The sequence below is a fragment of the Bombina bombina genome, chromosome 1 (assembly GCF_027579735.1).
Source record: "Bombina bombina isolate aBomBom1 chromosome 1, aBomBom1.pri, whole genome shotgun sequence".
Lineage (NCBI taxonomy): Eukaryota > Metazoa > Chordata > Amphibia > Anura > Bombinatoridae > Bombina > Bombina bombina.
The window spans coordinates 1,222,281,371-1,222,301,169 of record NC_069499.1 but is presented as its reverse complement, the minus strand read 5'-3'; the positions used below and the strand labels follow the sequence as shown (position 1 = coordinate 1,222,301,169).

The window sequence follows — 19,799 nt, the reverse complement described above, 5'->3', positions numbered from 1 at the left end:
GGTTAAGTTTACCTAGGAGGTGTTAATAATTTTTGACTGGGTGCAAGCCATTAAAATGTCAGTATAGGCTGTAAAGCAAGCATTTTAGCCGGACCGCACAACCTGTAATACGGCGCTATGAAAAATCCCGCACTGAAACGTCATTTTTTTAGTGCGGAATGGACGTTGCGTTACAGGCTAAAATGCCTGTGGTATAGCTATACCGCCGTGACTCGTCATATGCGTTACTGGCCATTCCACGCGCAATGGCCAATTTTTCAGCTGTATAGCCGTAGCACAGCGTAATGCAAAACTCGTAATCTAGGCCTTCGTTTTATAAGTGCCCACTGCCCACCCATCTTTCAAGTGTTAAAGATAACCGTACCACCATTTTCATTTTTTACTCATTGTTTCTCCCAGTTTTATCTAACTCTTTCAATTCATATCCCACAACACTCTGTCTCATATATTTTTCTAGCTGCTGCCCCTCTTCCTACATGTTGATTTTTTGGGGGTGTTATTTTTCTCCATATTGTTTGGCATTTCATTGGTTTACAAAGGCAATGTTAATTTACATACATTTCAGAGATGTAAATATCAGGGATCCAAACGGAATCATAAGGGATGGAAATTCGTGAAATCTCGCAGTGATCTTGTGGATCCCAGGTCAGCAGTGCATTTCCCCAGCTCTGTAGATAAAAAGAGTTAAATTATTGGAATGATGATGATCATAAACACATCAAAACAATGGGTATGATATACAGCCTGCAAACATAAAGCACAACATTTCAGACAGAATGAGAGCGCAGGATTGATGCAGTTAGGTGGAAAGCTGTGTGTGTGATGAGGATAAGAGCAGCCCAAGGGATTGGCTAGACAGTTCCCAGTGTCACATTGTGTAGGGGTCCCCTATATTAATGCTTGCATGATAAATATTAATCATTGACTTGTAATACCAGCAGCAATGCAAATACTATGGATTGTGCAAAAGGATTGTTATCACTCCATAACACTTGCAGTTTTAAACTCTACTCTTAAGTAAGCAGAATAGATTTTATCTATATACAGTATATATATATATTGGCTTTTTATTAATATAAGTTGCTTTAACGATATATCATTGGCATGAGTTACAGCATTAGCTTTAGGAAAATGGCAACGAGCTACTGCAGCTGATAGCATTTGCATGGGGATTCTAAGCCTAACTTATCTAATATCAAAGATAAAGACACCGTTATATTTATATGTAACAGGAAGAGTAAACCCATTTTTTTTCTTACATGAATCAGATAGAACATACAATTTGAAGTAACTTCCTATTTACTTCTTTTATCAAATGTTATTAATTCTCTTGGTATCCTTTGTTAAAGGAGCAGCAATACACTACTGGGAGCTAGCTGAACACATAGGGTAAGCCAGTGATATTACTGTGCCTTTAAAGCAGAATATTCTGTTTTTTCATAGTATAGTGTCTTAAATATATTTAATTTAATATTACATCCAATATTTCTATGTAAAATTATCCTCTTACCATCTCAAAGTCCATCAGTACTTGCAAAATTTGCAGTTTTTCATCCTGTAAAATAGGTTGGTCCAAATAATAAAATCATGCACAATGAATAGTTCAGTTTCCATCAATAATAAACACAACATAATAAAATGAGACTGAAACCTATAGAGCAGAATACATAGATTTTTTTTTTTAAATTTAAATGTGTATAATCTCAGTTATCAACCGCACCTCCACCTCAGGAGACTGCTAGTTCATATGGGCCATATAGATAACATCATGCTCACACCCATGGAGTTATTTAAGAGTCAGCACAACACAGCACTAACTGGCTAAAATGCAAGCCAATAGATGATAAATAAAAAGTCATGTGATCAGGGGGCTATCAGAAGATGCTTAGATACAAGGTAATCACAGAGGTAAAATGTGTATTAGTATAACTGTGCTGGTTATGCAAAACTAGAAAAATAACAATTCTGGTGTAGACTGTCCCTTTAATACATTTCTACATTTAAAACAGAAATATGTTTGCGCTCACACAAAATAACCATTTTACAAGTAAACACACACACATTTATAGTTAGATTTATTTATTCACACATACATTTGCACATGTTTTGGCCATATGGAAAGATTTATTTTGCTGATCCTCCACAAAACACGCTCCTTAATTCTACTTAATTACATGAGTATACATTTGCTAATTCAATATTATTCTTAAATTTTGTTTATTATTTTAAATCAACATCAGACCTCATTTTATTGAGTTTGAGATGGCTGTGCATTAGTATCATGACTTAAGGGAATATTAAACAGTTGTTAATTTATGTTTAATTAAAAAAATAGAAGTTAGTGATACGACCTAAATACTTTTCTTAGAAAGGCATATCCCAGTATACAAACTACGGCATCTTCTTACCAGAAAAATGGAGCCAAATGCACTATGCAGGTGAAGGTGTTTTCCAAGTCCGGATCCTTTTGTGAGGAGGCGACACCACACTACAACTTAATGAGGAGTGTATCTCACCATGTCTACCTGCTCTCCCCACTACTGGAACCTTGTCTCCCTCGATACTCCGCTTTCGGTTTATGGCTCGCTCCATGGCCGACTCCTCTGGCAGCCGTTGATGACGTCACACTCAGTGCTTAATTCAAATATGACTGGGATATGTTACCGCAGGTAAAAAGGGTGTATACGGGCTCTGATGCTTTGCTGAAAGTAATAAAGTTCATCAAAAGAAAGGTAAGCTCAGACGCCCCATGTAGATAAAACTTGACTTTCATTTTCCATAGTTAAAACCAGGAGATTCACATAAAGAAGGAGAAGGTGGTGTGATAAACACGGCTTACGCATTTCGGCAGATCGCCGTAGTCAAAGCCCTGTGCTATATCACACCTGGTACATCTTAAATAATGGGATCTTTTACCTAATTTGGTAAAAGAGTTTAAAGGAAACGTACACCTTCCAACTTTAAAGTGATATTAACATTCAAATGCTACTTGTGATGGCAATATATACAACTTATTCACATAAAAGCAAATGTATATACAGTACATACATACAGGACGCATATTAGACAGTATCAAGATATAAAAATACATTTAAATGCATATATTATACAGTATATAGGAATAAACTGAGATTAGATTACCTATAGTTTTACATTGTCATTACGAACACCTACATTCTAGGACCTCACTTCTGAGTGAGAGAAAGGAAGAGAAACCGCATAACCAATTCAAGGGTGTTAATTTTATTACTGATCACAGCACAAACTATACTGAGGTGTGCAAAATTGTGAGAAAGCACTTTGGATTGCTTGTGTAAAAAATGGATTTAGGTGTTCTTATAGACGAAGTAAAACTATAGGTAATCTAATCTCACCTTCTAAAATCACCAACCCCCTCTAGTTCATGGTTACATCATAATCCACAAATGTAAATTTCCACAGCACCAGTAATATTTAAAATGTCTTTATTGACAAAAAAAGCAATGTTTCGTGATAGATATCACTTAATCATGCTATACACATAATACACTGAAAGCCTCTTTTAAACTGTTTAGTTTGCGCCATTCATTTGTGGCATCAGGCGCCATCTAGTGTCATTCAATAGTTATTACATCCATTTTAATGAAAAGACTAAGCCTAGATTTAGAGTTTTGTCGGTAAAGACCCGCGTAGCTAACGCTGCTTTTTTTCCCAACGCACCCTTAAGACAACGCTGGTATTTAGAATTGTCTGAGTGGCTGCATTAGGCTCAGAAAAGGGAGCGTTGAGCATAATTTACCTTCCCTTCAACTCTCAATACCAGCGTTGCTTACGGTAGCGGTAAGCTGGAAAAACGTGTTTGTGCACGATATCCCCGTAGGAATCAATGGGGCTGAGCTTGCTGGAAAAAAACCTAACACCTGCAAAAAAGCAGCGTTCAGCTCCTAGCGCAGCGAAACACTCTCTAAGTCTGCACCTAACACCCTAACATGAACCCCGAGTCTAAACACCCCTAACCTTACACTTATTAACCCCTAATCTGCCACCCCCCTATTGCTGACACCTGCATTATACTATTAACCCCTAATCTGCCGCTCTGGACACCGCCGCCACCTACATTATCCCTATGAACCCCGAATTTACTGCCCCCAACATCGCCGACACCTATATTATATTTATTAACCCCTAATCTGCCCCCCCCAACGTCGCTGCTACCTTACCTACACTTATTAACCCCTAATCTGCCGACCGGACCTTGCCGCCACTATAATAAATGTATTAACCCCTAAACCATTGCACTCCCGCCTCGCAAACACTATAATAAATTGTATTAACCCGCTGCCCTCCCTAACATCGCCGCCACCTACCTACAATTATTAACCCCTAATCTGCTGCCCCCAACGTTGCCGCTACTATAATAAAGTTATTAACCCCTAACCCTAACACCCCCTAACTTAAATATAATTTAAATTAAAGAAAATAATATTCCTATAATTAAATAAATTATTCCTATTTAAAACTAAATACTAACCTATAAAATAAACCCTAATATAGCTACAATACAATGTAGCTATTTTAGGATTTATATTTATTTTACAGGCAACTTTGTATTTATTTTAATTAGGTACAATTAGTTAATAACTATTTAATAGCTACCTAGTTAAAATAAGTACAAAATTACCTGTAAAATAAATCCTAACCAAAGTTACTAATACACCTAACACTACACTATCATTAAATTAATTAAATAAATTAACTACAATTAGCTAAACTAAAATACAATTAAATAAACTAATCTATAACACAAAAAAATAAAATCAAATTAAAAATCCCCCCAAAATAAAAAAATGCCCTACCCTATTCTAAATTACAAAAGTAATCAGCTCTTTTACCAGCCCTTTGGGGCATTGCCCCCAAAGTAATCAGCTCTTTTGCCTGAAAATAAAAATTCAATACCCCCCCAACATTAAAACCTACCACCCACATACCCCTACTCTAACCCACCCAAACCCCCCTTAAAAAAACCTATTGCTAACCCCTTGAAGATCATCCTACCTTGAGTCATCTTCACCCAGCCGAGCTGAATTCTTCATCCAAGGTGCACAGAGGAGGTCCTTCATCCGGTAGAAGTCTTCATCCAGGCGGCGTCTTCAATCTTCATCCATCCGGAGCGGAGCCATCTTCAAAGGAGCCGACGCGGAGCCATCCTCTTCAACCGACGACTGAACAGCGAATGAAGGTTCCTTTAAGGGACGTCATCCAAGATGGCGTCCCTTCGATTCCGATTGGCTGATAGGATTCTATCAGCCAATCGGAATTAAGGTAGGAAAAATCTGATTGGCTGATTCAATCAGCCAATCAGATTGAAGTTCAATCCGATTGGCTGATCCAATCAGCCAATCGGATTGAGCTCGCATTCTATTGGCTGATTGGAACAGCCAATATAATGCAAGCTCAATACGATTGGCTGAACAGCCAATAGCGCTGCGGAATCTGTTGGCGCTCTACAAATAACCGATAATAATAATAATAATAATAATACCTTAATTCCGATTGGCTGATAGAATCCTATCAGCCAATCGGAATCGAAGGGATGCCATCTTGGATGACGTCCCTTAAAGGAACCTTCATTCGTCGTTTAGTCGTCGGTTGAAGAGGATGGCTCCGCGTCGGCTCCTTTGAAGATGGCTCCGCTCCGCTCCAGATGGATGAAGATGGAAGACGCCGCCTGGATGAAGACTTCTACCGGGTGAAGGACCTTCTCTGCGCACCTTGGATGAAGATTTTGGCCCGGTTGGGTGAAGACGACTCAAGGTAGGGAGATCTTCAGGGGGTTAGCGTTAGGTTTTTTTAAGGGTGGTTTGGGTGGGTTTGAGTAGGGGTATGTGGGTGGTGGGTTTTAATGTTGGGGGGGTTGTATTTTTTTTTACAGGTAAAAGAGCTGATTACTTTGGGACAATGCCCCGCAAAAAGCCCTTTTAAGGGCTGATAAAGGAGCTGATTACTTTTGTAATTTAGAATAGGGTAGGGCATTTTTTTATTTTGGGGTGATTTTTTATTTTATTAGGGGGCTTAGATTAGGTGTAATTAGTTTAAACTTCTTGTATTTTTTTTTTTATTTATTGTAATTTAGTGTTTGTTTTTTTTGTATTATAGAATAGTTTATTTACTTGTATTTTAGTTTAGCTAATTGTAGTTAATTTATTTAATTAATTTAATTATAGTGTAGTGTTAGGTGTATTTGTAACTTAGGTTAGGATTTATTTTACAGGTAATTTAGTCTTTATTTTAACAAGGTAGCTATTAAATAGTTATAAACTATTTAATAGCTATTTTAGCTAGTTAAAATAAATACAAAGTTGCCTGTAAAATAAACATAAATCCTAAAATAGCTACAATGTAATTATTAGTTATATTGTAGCTATATTACGCCTAGATTTAGAGTTTTGCGGCCGAAGGGGTGCGTTAGCTACGCGTCTTTTTTTTCTAGCGCTGCTTCTAAACAACACTGGTATTTAGAGTTCTCTGAAGGGCTGCGTTTGCCTCCAAAAAGGGAGCGTAAAGGCATATTTACCGCCACTTCAACTCTCAATACCAGCATTGCTTACGGTAGCGGCTAGCTGGAAAAACGTGCTCGTGCACGATTCCCCCATAGGAAACAATGGGGCATTTTGGGCTAAAAAAAAACCTGCAAAAAAGCAGCGTTAAGCTCCTAATGCAGCCCCATTGTTTCCTATGGGGAAACACTTTCTAAGTCTGCACCTAACACCCTAACATGAACCCCAAGTCTAAACACCTCTAATCTTACACTTATTAACCCCTAATATGCCGCCCCCGCTATCGCTGACACCTGCATTACACAATTAACCCCTATTCTACCGCTCCGGACACCGCCGCAACCTACATTATACTTATGAACCCCTAATCTGCTGCCCCTAACATCGCCGACACATATATTGAATTTGTTAACCCCTAATCTGCCCCCCAACGTCGCCGCTACCTTACCTACACTTATTAACCCCTAATCTGTCGACTGGACCTCGCCACTACTCTAATAAAGTTATTAACCCCTAAACCGCCGCACTCCCGCCTCGCAAACTCACATACCCCTACTCTAACCCAAACCCCCCTTAAATAAACCTAACACTACCCCCCTGAAGATCTTCCTACCTTGAGTCATCTTCACCCAACCGGGCCGAAGTCTTCATCCGATGGGGCAGAAGAGGACATCCAGACCGGCAGAAGTCTTCATCCTATCCGGGCAGCAGAGGACATCGGGACTGGCAGACATCTTCATCCAAGCGGCATCTTCTATCTTCATCCATCCGACGAGGAGCGGCTCCATCTTCAAGACCTCCGGTGCGGAACATCCTTCTTCACCGACGACTAGACGACGAATGACGGTTTCTTTAAATGACGTCATCCAAGATGGCGTCTCTCGAATTCCGATTGGCTGATAGGATTCTATCAGCCAATCGGAATTAAGGTAGGAAAAATCTGATTGAATCAGCCAATCAGATTCAAGTTCAATCCGATTGGCTGATCCAATCAGCCAATCAGATTGAGCTCGCATTCTATTGGCTGTTCTGATCAACCAATAGAATGCGAGCTCAATCTGATTGGCTGATTGGATCAGCCAATCGGATTGAACTTGAATCTGATTGGCTGATTCAATCAGCCAATCAGATTTTTCCTACCTTAATTCTGATTGGCTGTTAGAATCCTATCAGCCAATCAGAATTCGAGGGACACCATCTTGGATGACGTCATTTAAAGGAACCGTCATTCATCGTCTAGTAGTCGGTGAAAAAGGATGTTCCGCGTCGGAGGTCTTGAAGATGGAGCCGCTCTTTGTCGGATGGATGAAGATAGAAGATGCCGCTTGGATGAAGATGTCTGCCGGTCCGGATGTCCTCTTCTACCCGGATAGGATGAAGACTTCTGCCGGTCTGGATGTCCTTTTCTGCCCCATCGGATGAAGACTTCGGCTCGGTTGGGGGAAGACGACTCAAGGTAGGGAGATCTTCAGGGGGGTAGTGTTAGGTTTATTTAAGGGGGGTTTGGGTTAGAGTAGGGGTATGTGGGTGGTGGGTTGTAATGTTGGGGGGTGGTATTGTGTTTTTTTTTTTACAGGCAAAAGAGCTGATTACTTTGGGCCATGCCCCGCAAAAAGCCCTTTTAAGGGCTGGTAAAAGAGCTGGTTACTTTTTAATTTAGAATAGGGTAGGGGCCTTTATTATTTTGGGGGGCTTTTTATTTTATTTGGGGGCTTAGAGTAGGTGTAATTAGCCTAATATTCTTGTAATCTTTTTTTATTTTTTGAAATGTAGTGTTTGTTTTTTTTTGTAATTTAGTTTAGTTTATTTAATTGTAGGTAATTGTAGGTAATTTATTTAATTTATTTAATGATAGTGTACTGTTAGGTTTAATTGTAACTTAGGTTAGGATTTATTTTACAGGTAATTTTGTAATTATTTTAACTAGGTAGCTATTAAATAGTAAATAACTATTTAATAGCTAATGTACTAAGTTAAAATAAATACAAAGTTGCCTGTAAAATAAATATAAATCCTAAAATAGCTACAATATAATTATTCGTTATATTGTAGTTATATTAGGGTTTATTTTACAGGTAAGTATTTAGTTTTAAATAGGAATACTTTAGTTAATAAGATTTAATTTATTTCGTTAGATTAAAATTATATTTAATTTAGGGGGGTGTTAGGGTTAGGGTTAGACTTAGCTTTAGGGGTTAATACATTTATTAGAGTAGCGTCAAGGTCCGATCAGCAGATTAGGGGTTAATACTTGAAATTAGGTGGCGGTGATGTTAGGGAGGGCAGATTAGGGGTTAATAATATTTATTATAGGATTTGCGAGGCGGGAGTGCGGCGTTTTAGGGGTTAATACATTTATTATAGTGGCGGCGAGCTCCAGTCGGCAGATTAGGGGTTAATAAGTGTAGTTAGGTAGCGGCGACGTTGGGGGGGCAGATTAGGGGTTAATAAATATTATGTAGGTGTCGGCGATGTTAGGGGCAGCAGATTAGGAGTTCATAGGGATAATGTAGGTGGCGGCGATGTGCAGTCGGCAGATTAGGGGTTAAAAATGTTTATTTTTGTGGCGGCGATGTGGGGGGACCTCAGTTTAGGGGTACATAGGTAGTTTATGGGTGTAAGTGTACTTTAGAGCACTGTAGTTAAGAGCTTTATATACCGGTGTTAGCCCATAAAGCTCTTAACTACAGCCTTTCCATGGGCGGGAGGAGTTTTGTCGGTAGAGTTGTAACGCTCACTTCAGCCAAGACTCTAAATACCAGCGTTAGGAAGATCCCATTGATCTGCGGTATGGAAAAGTCGCAGCTTGAAAGTGAGCGTTAGACCTTTACCTACACGACTCTAAATACCAGCGGGCGCCAAAAGCAGCGTTAGGAGCCCTTAACGCTGCTTTTGACGGCTACTGCAGAACTCTAAATCTAGGCGTTAGGGTTTATTTTATAGGTAAGTATTTAGTTTTAAATAATTTATTTAATTATAGGAATATTATTTAGTTTAATTTAAATTATATTTATGTTAGGGGGGTGTTAGGGTTAGGGTTAGACGTAGGTTTAGGGGTTAATAACTTTATTATAGTAGCGGAGACGTTGGGGTCGGGAGATTAGGGGTTAATAATTGAAGGTAGGTGGCGGTGATGTTAGGGAGGGCAGATTAGGGGTTAATAAAATGTATTATAGTGTTTGCGAAGCGGGAGTGCAGCAGTTTAGGGGTTAATACATTTATTATAGTGGGTCCGGTCGGCAGATTAGGGGTTACTAAGTGTAGGTAAGGTAGCAGCGACGTTGGGGGGGGCAGATTAGGGGGTAATAAATATAATATAGGTGTCGGCAATGTTAGGGGCAGCAGATTAGGGGTTCATAGGGATAATGTAGGTTGCGGCGGTGTCCTGTCGGCAGATTAGGGGTTAAAAAATTTTCTTAGTGGGTTGGCGATGTGGGGGGGGGGTCTCGGTTTAGGGGTTCATAGGTAGTTTATGGGTGTTAGTGTACTTTGTAGCACTGTAGTTAAGAGCTTTATATTCCGGCGTTAGCCCATAAAGCTCTTAACTACTGACTTTTTTTGGCGGTAGGAGTCTTGTCGGTAGAGGCTCTACCGCTCAGTTCTTCCAAGACTCCAAATACCAGTGTTAGGCAAATCCCATTGAAAAGATATTATACGCAATTGACGTAAGGGGATCTGCGGTAGCCTGGAGTCGCGGAATGAAAGTGAGCGGTAGACCCTTTCCTGCCTGACTCTAAATACCAGCGGGCGGTAAAAAGCAGAGTTAGGACCCCTTAACACTGCTTTTGACGGCTAATGCCAAACTCTAAATCTACCCGTAAGTTCTTTGTTGCAAATTCATTGTTACAATATATTTCTATCTTACAATAATTTGATAACTAAATACAGTACATACACTTTTAATAAACTTTAAATTTGCCCTACTACCTTTGATACAGACCTTATATATTTTTAAAAGATTTCTACATATTGGTTCCAGCCATTTTACCAGAATACTGACCATTCAAAATCCCTATTCATGCCATTAGGGGCCATTGACCCCAACCTATTGATCCACCTGAGTTGGCTTACATTATGTCCCTTTTACAAAAAGTGATGGGATACAGGGGCTTCCTTGTCCCCACATCTAATATTGGAGCAGTGTTGACTCATTCTATCTTTAACTTTTCTTACCGTCTCTCCAATATAGATGAGAGAACATGGACACGTTATTAGATACACAGCATAAGTTGTATCACATGTGGAAAAAATTATAATGGTCAATCTTTGGCCACTTCTAGGATGTACACATTATTTTCCTCTAATAATCGAGTTGCAGCTCATGCATCCCAAACAAGGATAACACCCTAGGTTCTTTTTACCCTAATAGCTTTGTTGTTTTTGTTTAGCTGGCTCTATATCAGACCTCACAAAATGGTCACTCAAATTCTTGACCCTTTTTTATTCTATAATTGGTCTCTCCTTAAATTCCTCCACCTGGCTATTACATTTTTGAAGTATAGGCCAATGTTTATTTATTATTTTGTCTATTTGGTTACCTTGGGAGCTATATTGTGAAGAAAAAAACATTCTGTTTTTATTTTTATCTGTCTTTGGTTTTATTTCTTCCAAAGCTTTGCTGCACTTGTCTATGACCACTTGTGGATACCCTCTATTAAGGAATTTATTTTGCATTTCTTTAAGTCTTTTACTATAATTCTCAGGTTCTGTGACTATCCGTTGTACCCTCATGAGTTGGCTTTAAGGGAGTGACTCCACTAACTTACGTGGGTGAAAGCTATCATACTGAAGGAGTGTATTCCTGTCAGTTTCTTTTGTGTATAAGTCAAATTCTAACTTAGTGTCTTTCTTATATACCCTGGTGTCCAAGAACATTATACTCTCTTCACTATAGCTTAACGTAAATTCTAAATCTCTGACCGCCAAGTCAGCAACAAATCTGGTTAGGGTGTCCACGTTGCCCCACCATACGCCAAAAATATAATCTATAAAGCACCACCATGTGCCCCCAAATAGTTTGAACAATTCATTCTCATAGATAATCTTTTCTTCAACCATATTCCTAAATAAATTGGCGTATGATGGGGCCACGTTGGACCCCATGGCTGTCCCTTTTATCTGGATAAACCAGTCATCTTGAAACATGAAGTAATTCCACTATAGAATAACCCTTAAAAGTTCCTCAACAAATACACATTGCTGTTGTTAAAAAAACATCTATCCACACTCAATACCCTTTTTATAATGCCTATGCCTGTTTCATCAAAATAAATCAAGCGTTTTGGTAAATACAATTCTTTCACTTTTTTGAGGAAATCTCCTGTGTCTTTATTGTAAGAGCTGCATCTCATTAACTCTACTTGTAACAGCTTATCAATAAAAATCGACACATTTGAAAAAGCAGAATCTACACTGGAAATAATTGGCCTGCCGGGAGGAGCAGCAAGACTTTTGTGTATCTTTGGAAATGTGTAAAAGACTGGCGTCCTTGGTTCTTTATTATACAAATACTCTTTTAATTTTGTGTCTATAACACCAAACTTGACTGCTCTCTCCAGGCAGGCCAACAACTCCCTCTGTATTTTGTGAACTGGATTTTGTGCCAATTCTCTGTAAGTCCCTGTATCATTGAGCTGTTGTCTAATTTCTTCTGGAACCAATATGTAGAAATCTTTATAAAAAAATATAAGGTCTGTATCAAAGGTAGTAGTGCAATTTTAAAGTTGATTAAAAGTGTATGTACAGTATATAGTTATCAAATTATTGTAAGATAGAAATATATTGTAACAATGAACTTCTTTTTTTATTAAAAGGTATGTAATAACTATTGAATGACACTAGATGGCGCCTGATGCCACAAATGAATGGCGCAAACTAAACAGTTTAAAAGAGGCTTTCAGTATATTATGTGTATAGCATGATTAAGTGATATCTCTCACGAAACGTTGCTGTTTTTTTGTCAATAAAGACATTTTAAATATTACTGGTGCTGTGGACATTTACATTTGTGGATTATTGTCAGGTGGAACAGGCAGTTTCCACAGTCTACACGAGCACAGGATTTCTTTCCAGCAGCTGTTCCAAACACGTAAGGATGGTTACATCATAAAGGGATGTTTAGGTGTGGCGTGCAAAATGTAAACCATGTGAACATGTCCTTGTAACCAATGACTTCTCCTCATCCATGACTAAATGAATATTCAAAATTGATAGCTACCTAAACTGTAATTCTACCTTTGTCATTTACCTATTAACATGTAATTTGTGACATTCAGTACATAGGCCTTACGACACGGGATATTAATTCCAGAATCAGGGAACACCTATCTACCATAGGTACTGGAAAATCCTCCACCCCTCTTGTTCAGCATTTTGCTATCCATCACAACAAAAAAGTTGATTCACTAAGATGGTGTGCCATAGAGCAAGTCAATAACCCTAAAAGAGGGGGAAACAGGCAAAAAATGCTGAACAAGAGGGAAATGTTCTGGATATTTAAATTAAAGACCAGAACACCATATGGTCTGAACTCATAGTATGATCTGATGAATTACTGGGAATAGCTTTAAAATATACTTAGAAACATTATTACACATTTTTCTTATTGGTTTACTATTGCTGTAACACAAGTTGTGTAGGTTTATACATACTCACTACTCAGGGAATTCAATATGTATATATTTTTTTGATTCATTCATTGATTAGACACAGTTGCTTATCAAAATTCTCATGGGTTTATGTGTGCATACATGTATCATTTGATACTAAAGTGCAGCTTTAATTTGTGTAATATTGCTATGTAACTTAGTTAACGTTTAAGCATAGGGATATGGATATATGGCCAAATATAGGGGTATTTGATCCTTTTTGTCTATATACTTTAGTCTGTAGGTGTGTCCCTGCTTCAGCACAGATTTTTTTGCTTTCCGACTTTCACCCCGCCTGCTACGCATATCACATAGTTGACACGTGATTAATACCTAGTGGGTCACAGATCATCTTAACCTATTGGCGCAGCTCAGTGGCAGCATATTGGCTCCTGACTGCACGTGTAGTCTCCTCAATCGGCTCCTGGCTGCACGTGTAGTCAGTGAGTGGGACAGCAGTGTGTTTGCAGCGCGGGCAGTAGTCAGTCGGACTCGCAGAGCTTTGAGGGCAGCAGCTTAAACTCTGAGCTGAAGTCAGAAGTCAGTGTTTTTTTGCAGCTAGCTCCCAGTAGTGCATTGCTGCTCCTGCTCTTGATATGTGGATAAGAAGCGGAAGCTTAAAAATGCTTGATGATGAAATGCGAGTGTCTTTATCTAATATTCCACCAAATATTCAGAAACTGTGTTCATCCCATCATCTCATACATCCCATTAAAATAGTAAGTAACTATTGGTGTTATTAAACTTTTTGTTTAATTCTTACACATACTTACTGTTACTTGTAAATACATTTTGTAATTATATATTTTATTTATGTGTCTGTATCTCTTAAAACAAGTTAGTTTAACCTCCTGTTTGCTAGTACAACTGAATTACTGTGTTGCAAAATGAAGTAGGTCTAAAAAGTGTGTAACCAACATGAAAAGTTTGGAAAGCTCTGCTGTAGGGATTAATGCTGAAATTTTTCTGATATGCCCCCTTAGAAATTGTTGTCAGTAAGAAATACAGAGCCCTAACTAAGTATTTATGAGTTTATATATATATATATATGTATATATATATATATATATATGCATTTAAATGTAGTTTTATAGCTTGATACTGTCCAATATGCGTCCTGTATGTATGTATATACATTTGCTTTTATGTGAATAAGTTGTATATATTGCCATCAAGAGTAGCATTTGAATGTTAATATCACTTTAAAGTTGGAAGGTGTATGTTTCCTTTAAACTCTTTTACCCAATTAGGGGAAGGATCCCATTATTTAAGATGTACCAGGTGTGATATAGCACAGGGCTATGACTACGGCGATCTTCCGAAACGCGTAAGCCGTGTTTATCACACCACCTTCTCCTTCTTTGTGTGAATCTCCTAGTTTTAACTATGGAAAATAAAAGTCAAGTTGTATCTACATGGATGTCTGAGCTTATCTTTCTTTTGATGAACTCTAGGGGAAAAAAATCAATATATTTTCATTATTTATTTCGTTCAGTTTTTCTGTAATTCAATTCTAAAACTTCCTTTTAGAATTGGAAGTACAGACTTCAGGTTTAACACTGCTATAATCTTGGTGGCTGTTTGCACACTCACTTATAGCTGTCCTAATTGGTCTCTGATGACAAGATTAGATAAATGTTTCAGCATGGCTTGTTCCTATTACATTACAATAAACTAAATAATAATCTCCATTGCCTGGGGGGTTTCTCAAAGGTAGCTGAGTAGAGTATTGATTAAAGTGTAAGTGACAATACCAATAAGGTACATTAATAGGTGAATAAGGAGGGTACCAGATAAATACTTCATTGATCTGCACTTCGGTTTATTTAGTTATATATTAATCAAACTTATTAGAGGCTTACTGGAATATATGATTGGGTTAGTACTTTCTGTAGCAGTATGTAGATCAGGGATGCCCAAAACGTCGGCGAGGTCTACCAGTAGACCGCCTTGCCCCTAAAGGTGGTATCTGCAAGAGGTGCCAAGACTCTATGGGGCCTATTTATCAAGCCGTCAACTTACTTGCATTCAACGGCACCAATATGCTCGCCTAAGATCGCCTAACATCACTGCCGTGGACCTGAATATGCTCTCCTTATTTAACAAAAAAGCTGTCAAAAAGCTGCGCACCAAGTACAGGGCGATGAGCAGTGGACTGTTGTTAAAGGGACAGTCAACACCAGAATTTTTGTTGTTTAAAAAGATAGATAATCCCTTTATTACCCATTCCCCAGTTTTTTGCAAAACCAACACTGTTATATTAATACACTTTTTACTTCTGTGACTAACTTGTATCTAAGCATCTTCTGACCGCCCCTAATCACATGACTTTTAGTTATTATCTATTGACTTGCATTTTAGCCAATTAGTGCAGTGTCTGCCACTAGCCACGGGCGTGATCACAATGCTATCTATATAGCCTACATGAGCTTGCTCTCCCCTGCTGTGAAAAGTAAATAAAATAGAGGCGGCCTTCAAGGGCTTAGAAATTATCATATGTGCCTCCCTAGGTTTGCTTTCAACTGGAATACATGGGCCTAGATTTGGAGTTTGGCGTAAGCCGGGAAAACCAGCGTTAGAGACTCCTAACGCTGGTTTTAGGCTACCTCCGGTATTTGGAGTCACTCAAAATAGGGTCTAACGCTCACTTTTCAGCCGCGACTTTTCCATACCGCAGATCCCCTTACGTAAATTGCGTATCCTATCTTTTCAATGGGATTTTTCTAACTCCGGTATTTAGAGTCGTGTCTGAAGTGAGCGTTAGACATCTAACGACAAAACTCCAGCCGCAGGAAAAAAGTCAGTAGTTAAGAGCTTTCTGGGCTAATGCCGGTTTATAAAGCTCTTAACTACTGTACTCTAAAGTACACTAACACCCATAAACTACCTATGTACCCCTAAACCGAGGTCCCCCCACATCGCCGACACTCGATTAAATTTTTTTAACCCCTAATCTGCCGACCGCCACCTACGTTATACTTATGTACCCCTAATCTGCTGCCCCTAACACCGCCGACCCCTATATTATATTTATTAACCCCTAACCTGCCCCCCAAAACGTCGCAGCCAGCTACCTACAATAATTAACCCCTAATCTGCCGACCGCAAAGCGCCACCACCTACGTTATACTTATGTACCCTTAATCTGCTGCCCCTAACACCGCCGACCCCTATATTATATTTATTAACCCCTAATCTGCCCCCCTCAACGTCGCCTCCACCTGCCTACACTTATTAACCCCTAATATGCTGAGTGGACCGCACCGCTATTATTATAAAGTTATTAACCCCTAATCCGCCTCACTAACCCTATAATAAATAGTATTAACCCCTAATCTGCCCTCCCTAACATCGCCGACACCTAACTTCAAACATTAACCCCTAATCTGCCGACTGGAGCTCACCGCTATTCTAATAAATGTATTAACCCCTAAAGCTAAGTCTAACCCTAACACTAACACCCCCCTAAGTTAAATATAATTTAAATCTAACGAAATAAATTAACTCTTATTAAATAAATTATTCCTATTTAAAGCTAAATACTTACCTGTAAAATAAATCCTAATATAGCTACAATATAAATTATAATTATATTATAGCTATTTTAGGATTAATATTTATTTTACAGGTAACTTTGTATTTATTTTAACCAGGTACAATAGCTATTAAATAGTTAAGAACTATTTAATAGCTAAAATAGTTAAAATAATTACAAAATTACCTGTAAAATAAATCCTAACCTAAGTTACAATTAAACCTAACACTACACTATCAATAAATTAATTAAATACAATTCCTACAAATAAATACAATTAAATAAACTTGCTAAAGTACAAAAAATAAAAAAGAACTAAGTTACAAAAAATAAAAAAATATTTACAAACATAAGAAAAATATTACAACAATTTTAAACTAATTACACCTACTCTAAGCCCCCTAATAAAATAACAAAGCCCCCTAAAATAAAAAAATGCCCTACCCTATTCTAAATTACTAAAGTTCAAAGCTCTTTTACCTTACCAGCCCTGAACAGGGCCCTTTGCGGGGCATGCCCCAAGAAGTTCAGCTCTTTTGCCTGTAAAAAAAAACATACAATACCCAAGCCCCCCAACATTACAACCCACCACCCACATACCCCTAATCTAACCCAAACCCCCCTTAAATAAACCTAACACTAAGCCCCTCAAGATCTTCCTACCTTGTCTTCACCTCACCGGGTTCAACGATCTGTCCAGAAGAGCTCCTCCGATGTCCTGATCCAAGCCCAAGCGGGGGGCTGAAGAGGTCCATGATCCGGCTGAAGTCTTCATCCAAGCGGGGCAGAAGAGGTCTTCCATCCGATTGAAGTCTTCATCCAAGCGGGATCTTCTATGGTCATCCATCCGGAGCGGAGCGGCAGGATCCTGAAGACCTCCGACGCGGAACATCCATCCTGGCCGACGACTGAACGACGAATGACGGTTCCTTTAAATGACGTCATCCAAGATGGCGTCCCTCGAATTCCGATTGGCTGATAGGATTCTATCAGCCAATCGGAATTAAGGTAGGAATATTCTGATTGGCTGATGAAATCAGCCAATCAGAATCAAGTTCAATCCGATTGGCTGATCCAATCAGCCAATCAGATTGAGCTCGCATTCTATTGGCTGTTCCGATCAGCCAATAGAATGCGAGCTCAATCTGATTGGCTGATCGGATCAGCCAATCGGATTGAACTTGATTCTGATTGGCTGACTCCATCAGCCAATCAGAATATTCCTACCTTAATTCCGATTGGCTGATAGAATCCTATCAGCCAATCGGAATTCGAGGGACGCCATCTTGGATGACGTCATTTAAAGGAACCATCATTCGTCGTTCAGTCGTCGGCCAGGATGGATGTTCCGCGTCGGAGGTCTTCAGGATCCTGCCGCTCCGCTCCGGATGGATGACCATAGAAGATCCCGCTTGGATGAAGACTTCAATCGGATGGAAGACCTCTTCTGCCCCGCTTGGATGAAGACTTCAGCCGGATCATGGACCTCTTCAGCCCCCCGCTTGGGCTTGGATCAGGACATCGGAGGAGCTCTTCTGGACAGATCGTTGAACCCGGTGAGGTGAAGACAAGGTAGGAAGATCTTGAGGGGCTTAGTGTTAGGTTTATTTAAGGGGGGTTTGGGTTAGATTAGGGGTATGTGGGTGGTGGGTTGTAATGTTGGGGGGCTTGGGTATTGTATGTTTTTTTTTACAGGCAAAAGAGCTGAACTTCTTGGGGCATGCCCCGCAAAGGGCCCTGTTCAGGGCTGGTAAGGTAAAAGAGATTTGAACTTTAGTAATTTAGAATAGGGTAGGGCATTTTTTTATTTTGGGGGGCTTTGTTATTTTATTAGGGGGCTTAGAGTAGGTGTAATTAGTTTAAAATTGTTGTAATATTTTTATTATGTTTGTAAATATTTTTTTATTTTTTGTAACTTAGTTCTTTTTTATTTTTTGTACTTTAGCTAGTTTATTTAATTGTATTTATTTGTAGGAATTGTATTTAATTAATTTATTGATAGTGTAGTGTTAGGTTAATTGTAGGTAATTGTAGGTAGTTTATTTAATTAATTTATTGATAGTGTAGTGTTAGGTTTAATTGTAACTTAGGTTAGGATTTATTTTACAGGTAATTTTGTAATTATTTTAACTATTGTAGCTGTTAAATAGTTCTTAACTATTTAATAGCTATTGTACCTGGTTAAAATAAATACAAAGTTACCTGTAAAATAAATATAAATCCTAAAATAGCTATAATATAATTATAATTTATATTGTAGCTATATTAGGATTTATTTTACAGGTAAGTATTTAGCTTTAAATAGGAATAATTTATTTAATAAGAGTTAATTAATTTCGTTAGATTTAAATTATATTTAACTTAGGGGGGTGTTAGTGTTAGGGTTAGACTTAGCTTTAGGGGTTAATACATTTATTAGAATAGCGGTGAGCTCCAGTCGGCAGATTAGGGGTTAATGTTTGAAGTTAGGTGTCGGCGATGTTAGGGAGGGCAGATTAGGGGTTAATACTATTTATTATAGGGTTAGTGAGGCGGATTAGGGGTTAATAACTTTATTATAATAGCGGTGCGGTCCGCTCGGCAGATTAGGGGTTAATAAGTGTAGGCAGGTGGAGGCGACGTTGTGGGGGGCAGATTAGGGGTTAATAAATATAATATAGGGGTCGGCGATGTTAGGGCAGCAGATTAGGGGTACATAGGGATAATGTAAGTAGCGGCGGTTTATGGAGCGGCAGATTAGGGGTTAATAATAATATGCAGGGGTCAGCGATAGCGGGGGCGGCAGAATAGGGGTTAATAAGTGTAAGGTTAGGGGTGTTTAGACTCGGGGTACATGTTAGAGTGTTAGGTGCAGACGTAGGAAGTGTTTCCGCATAGCAAACAATGGGGCTGTGTTAGGAGCTGAACGCGGCTTTTTTGCAGGTGTTAGGTTTTTTTTCAGCTCAAACAGCCCCATTGTTTTCTATGGGAGAATCGTGCACGAGCACGTTTTTGAGGCTGGCCGCTTGCGTAAGCAACTCTGGTATCGTGAGTTGAAGCTGCGTTAAATATGCTCTACGCTCCTTTTTTGGAGCCTAACGC

At 38.8% G+C, this 19,799-nt stretch overlaps 1 protein-coding gene across 1 annotated transcript in view; it reads right to left on the bottom strand.

Annotated features, from left to right (window-relative positions):
- The window catches only part of LOC128664133 (5-hydroxytryptamine receptor 3A-like), a 172,202-nt gene that overhangs the window by 114,106 nt on the left and 38,297 nt on the right, over positions 1–19,799 (bottom strand). Inside the window, exons 3-4 of the mRNA XM_053718839.1 lie at positions 1,511–1,555; positions 559–668 (exon numbers count right to left, since the gene is read on the bottom strand). Of these exons, the coding sequence (XP_053574814.1) occupies positions 559–668; positions 1,511–1,555 (155 nt within the window). The remainder of the gene's footprint in view (positions 1–558; positions 669–1,510; positions 1,556–19,799) is intronic.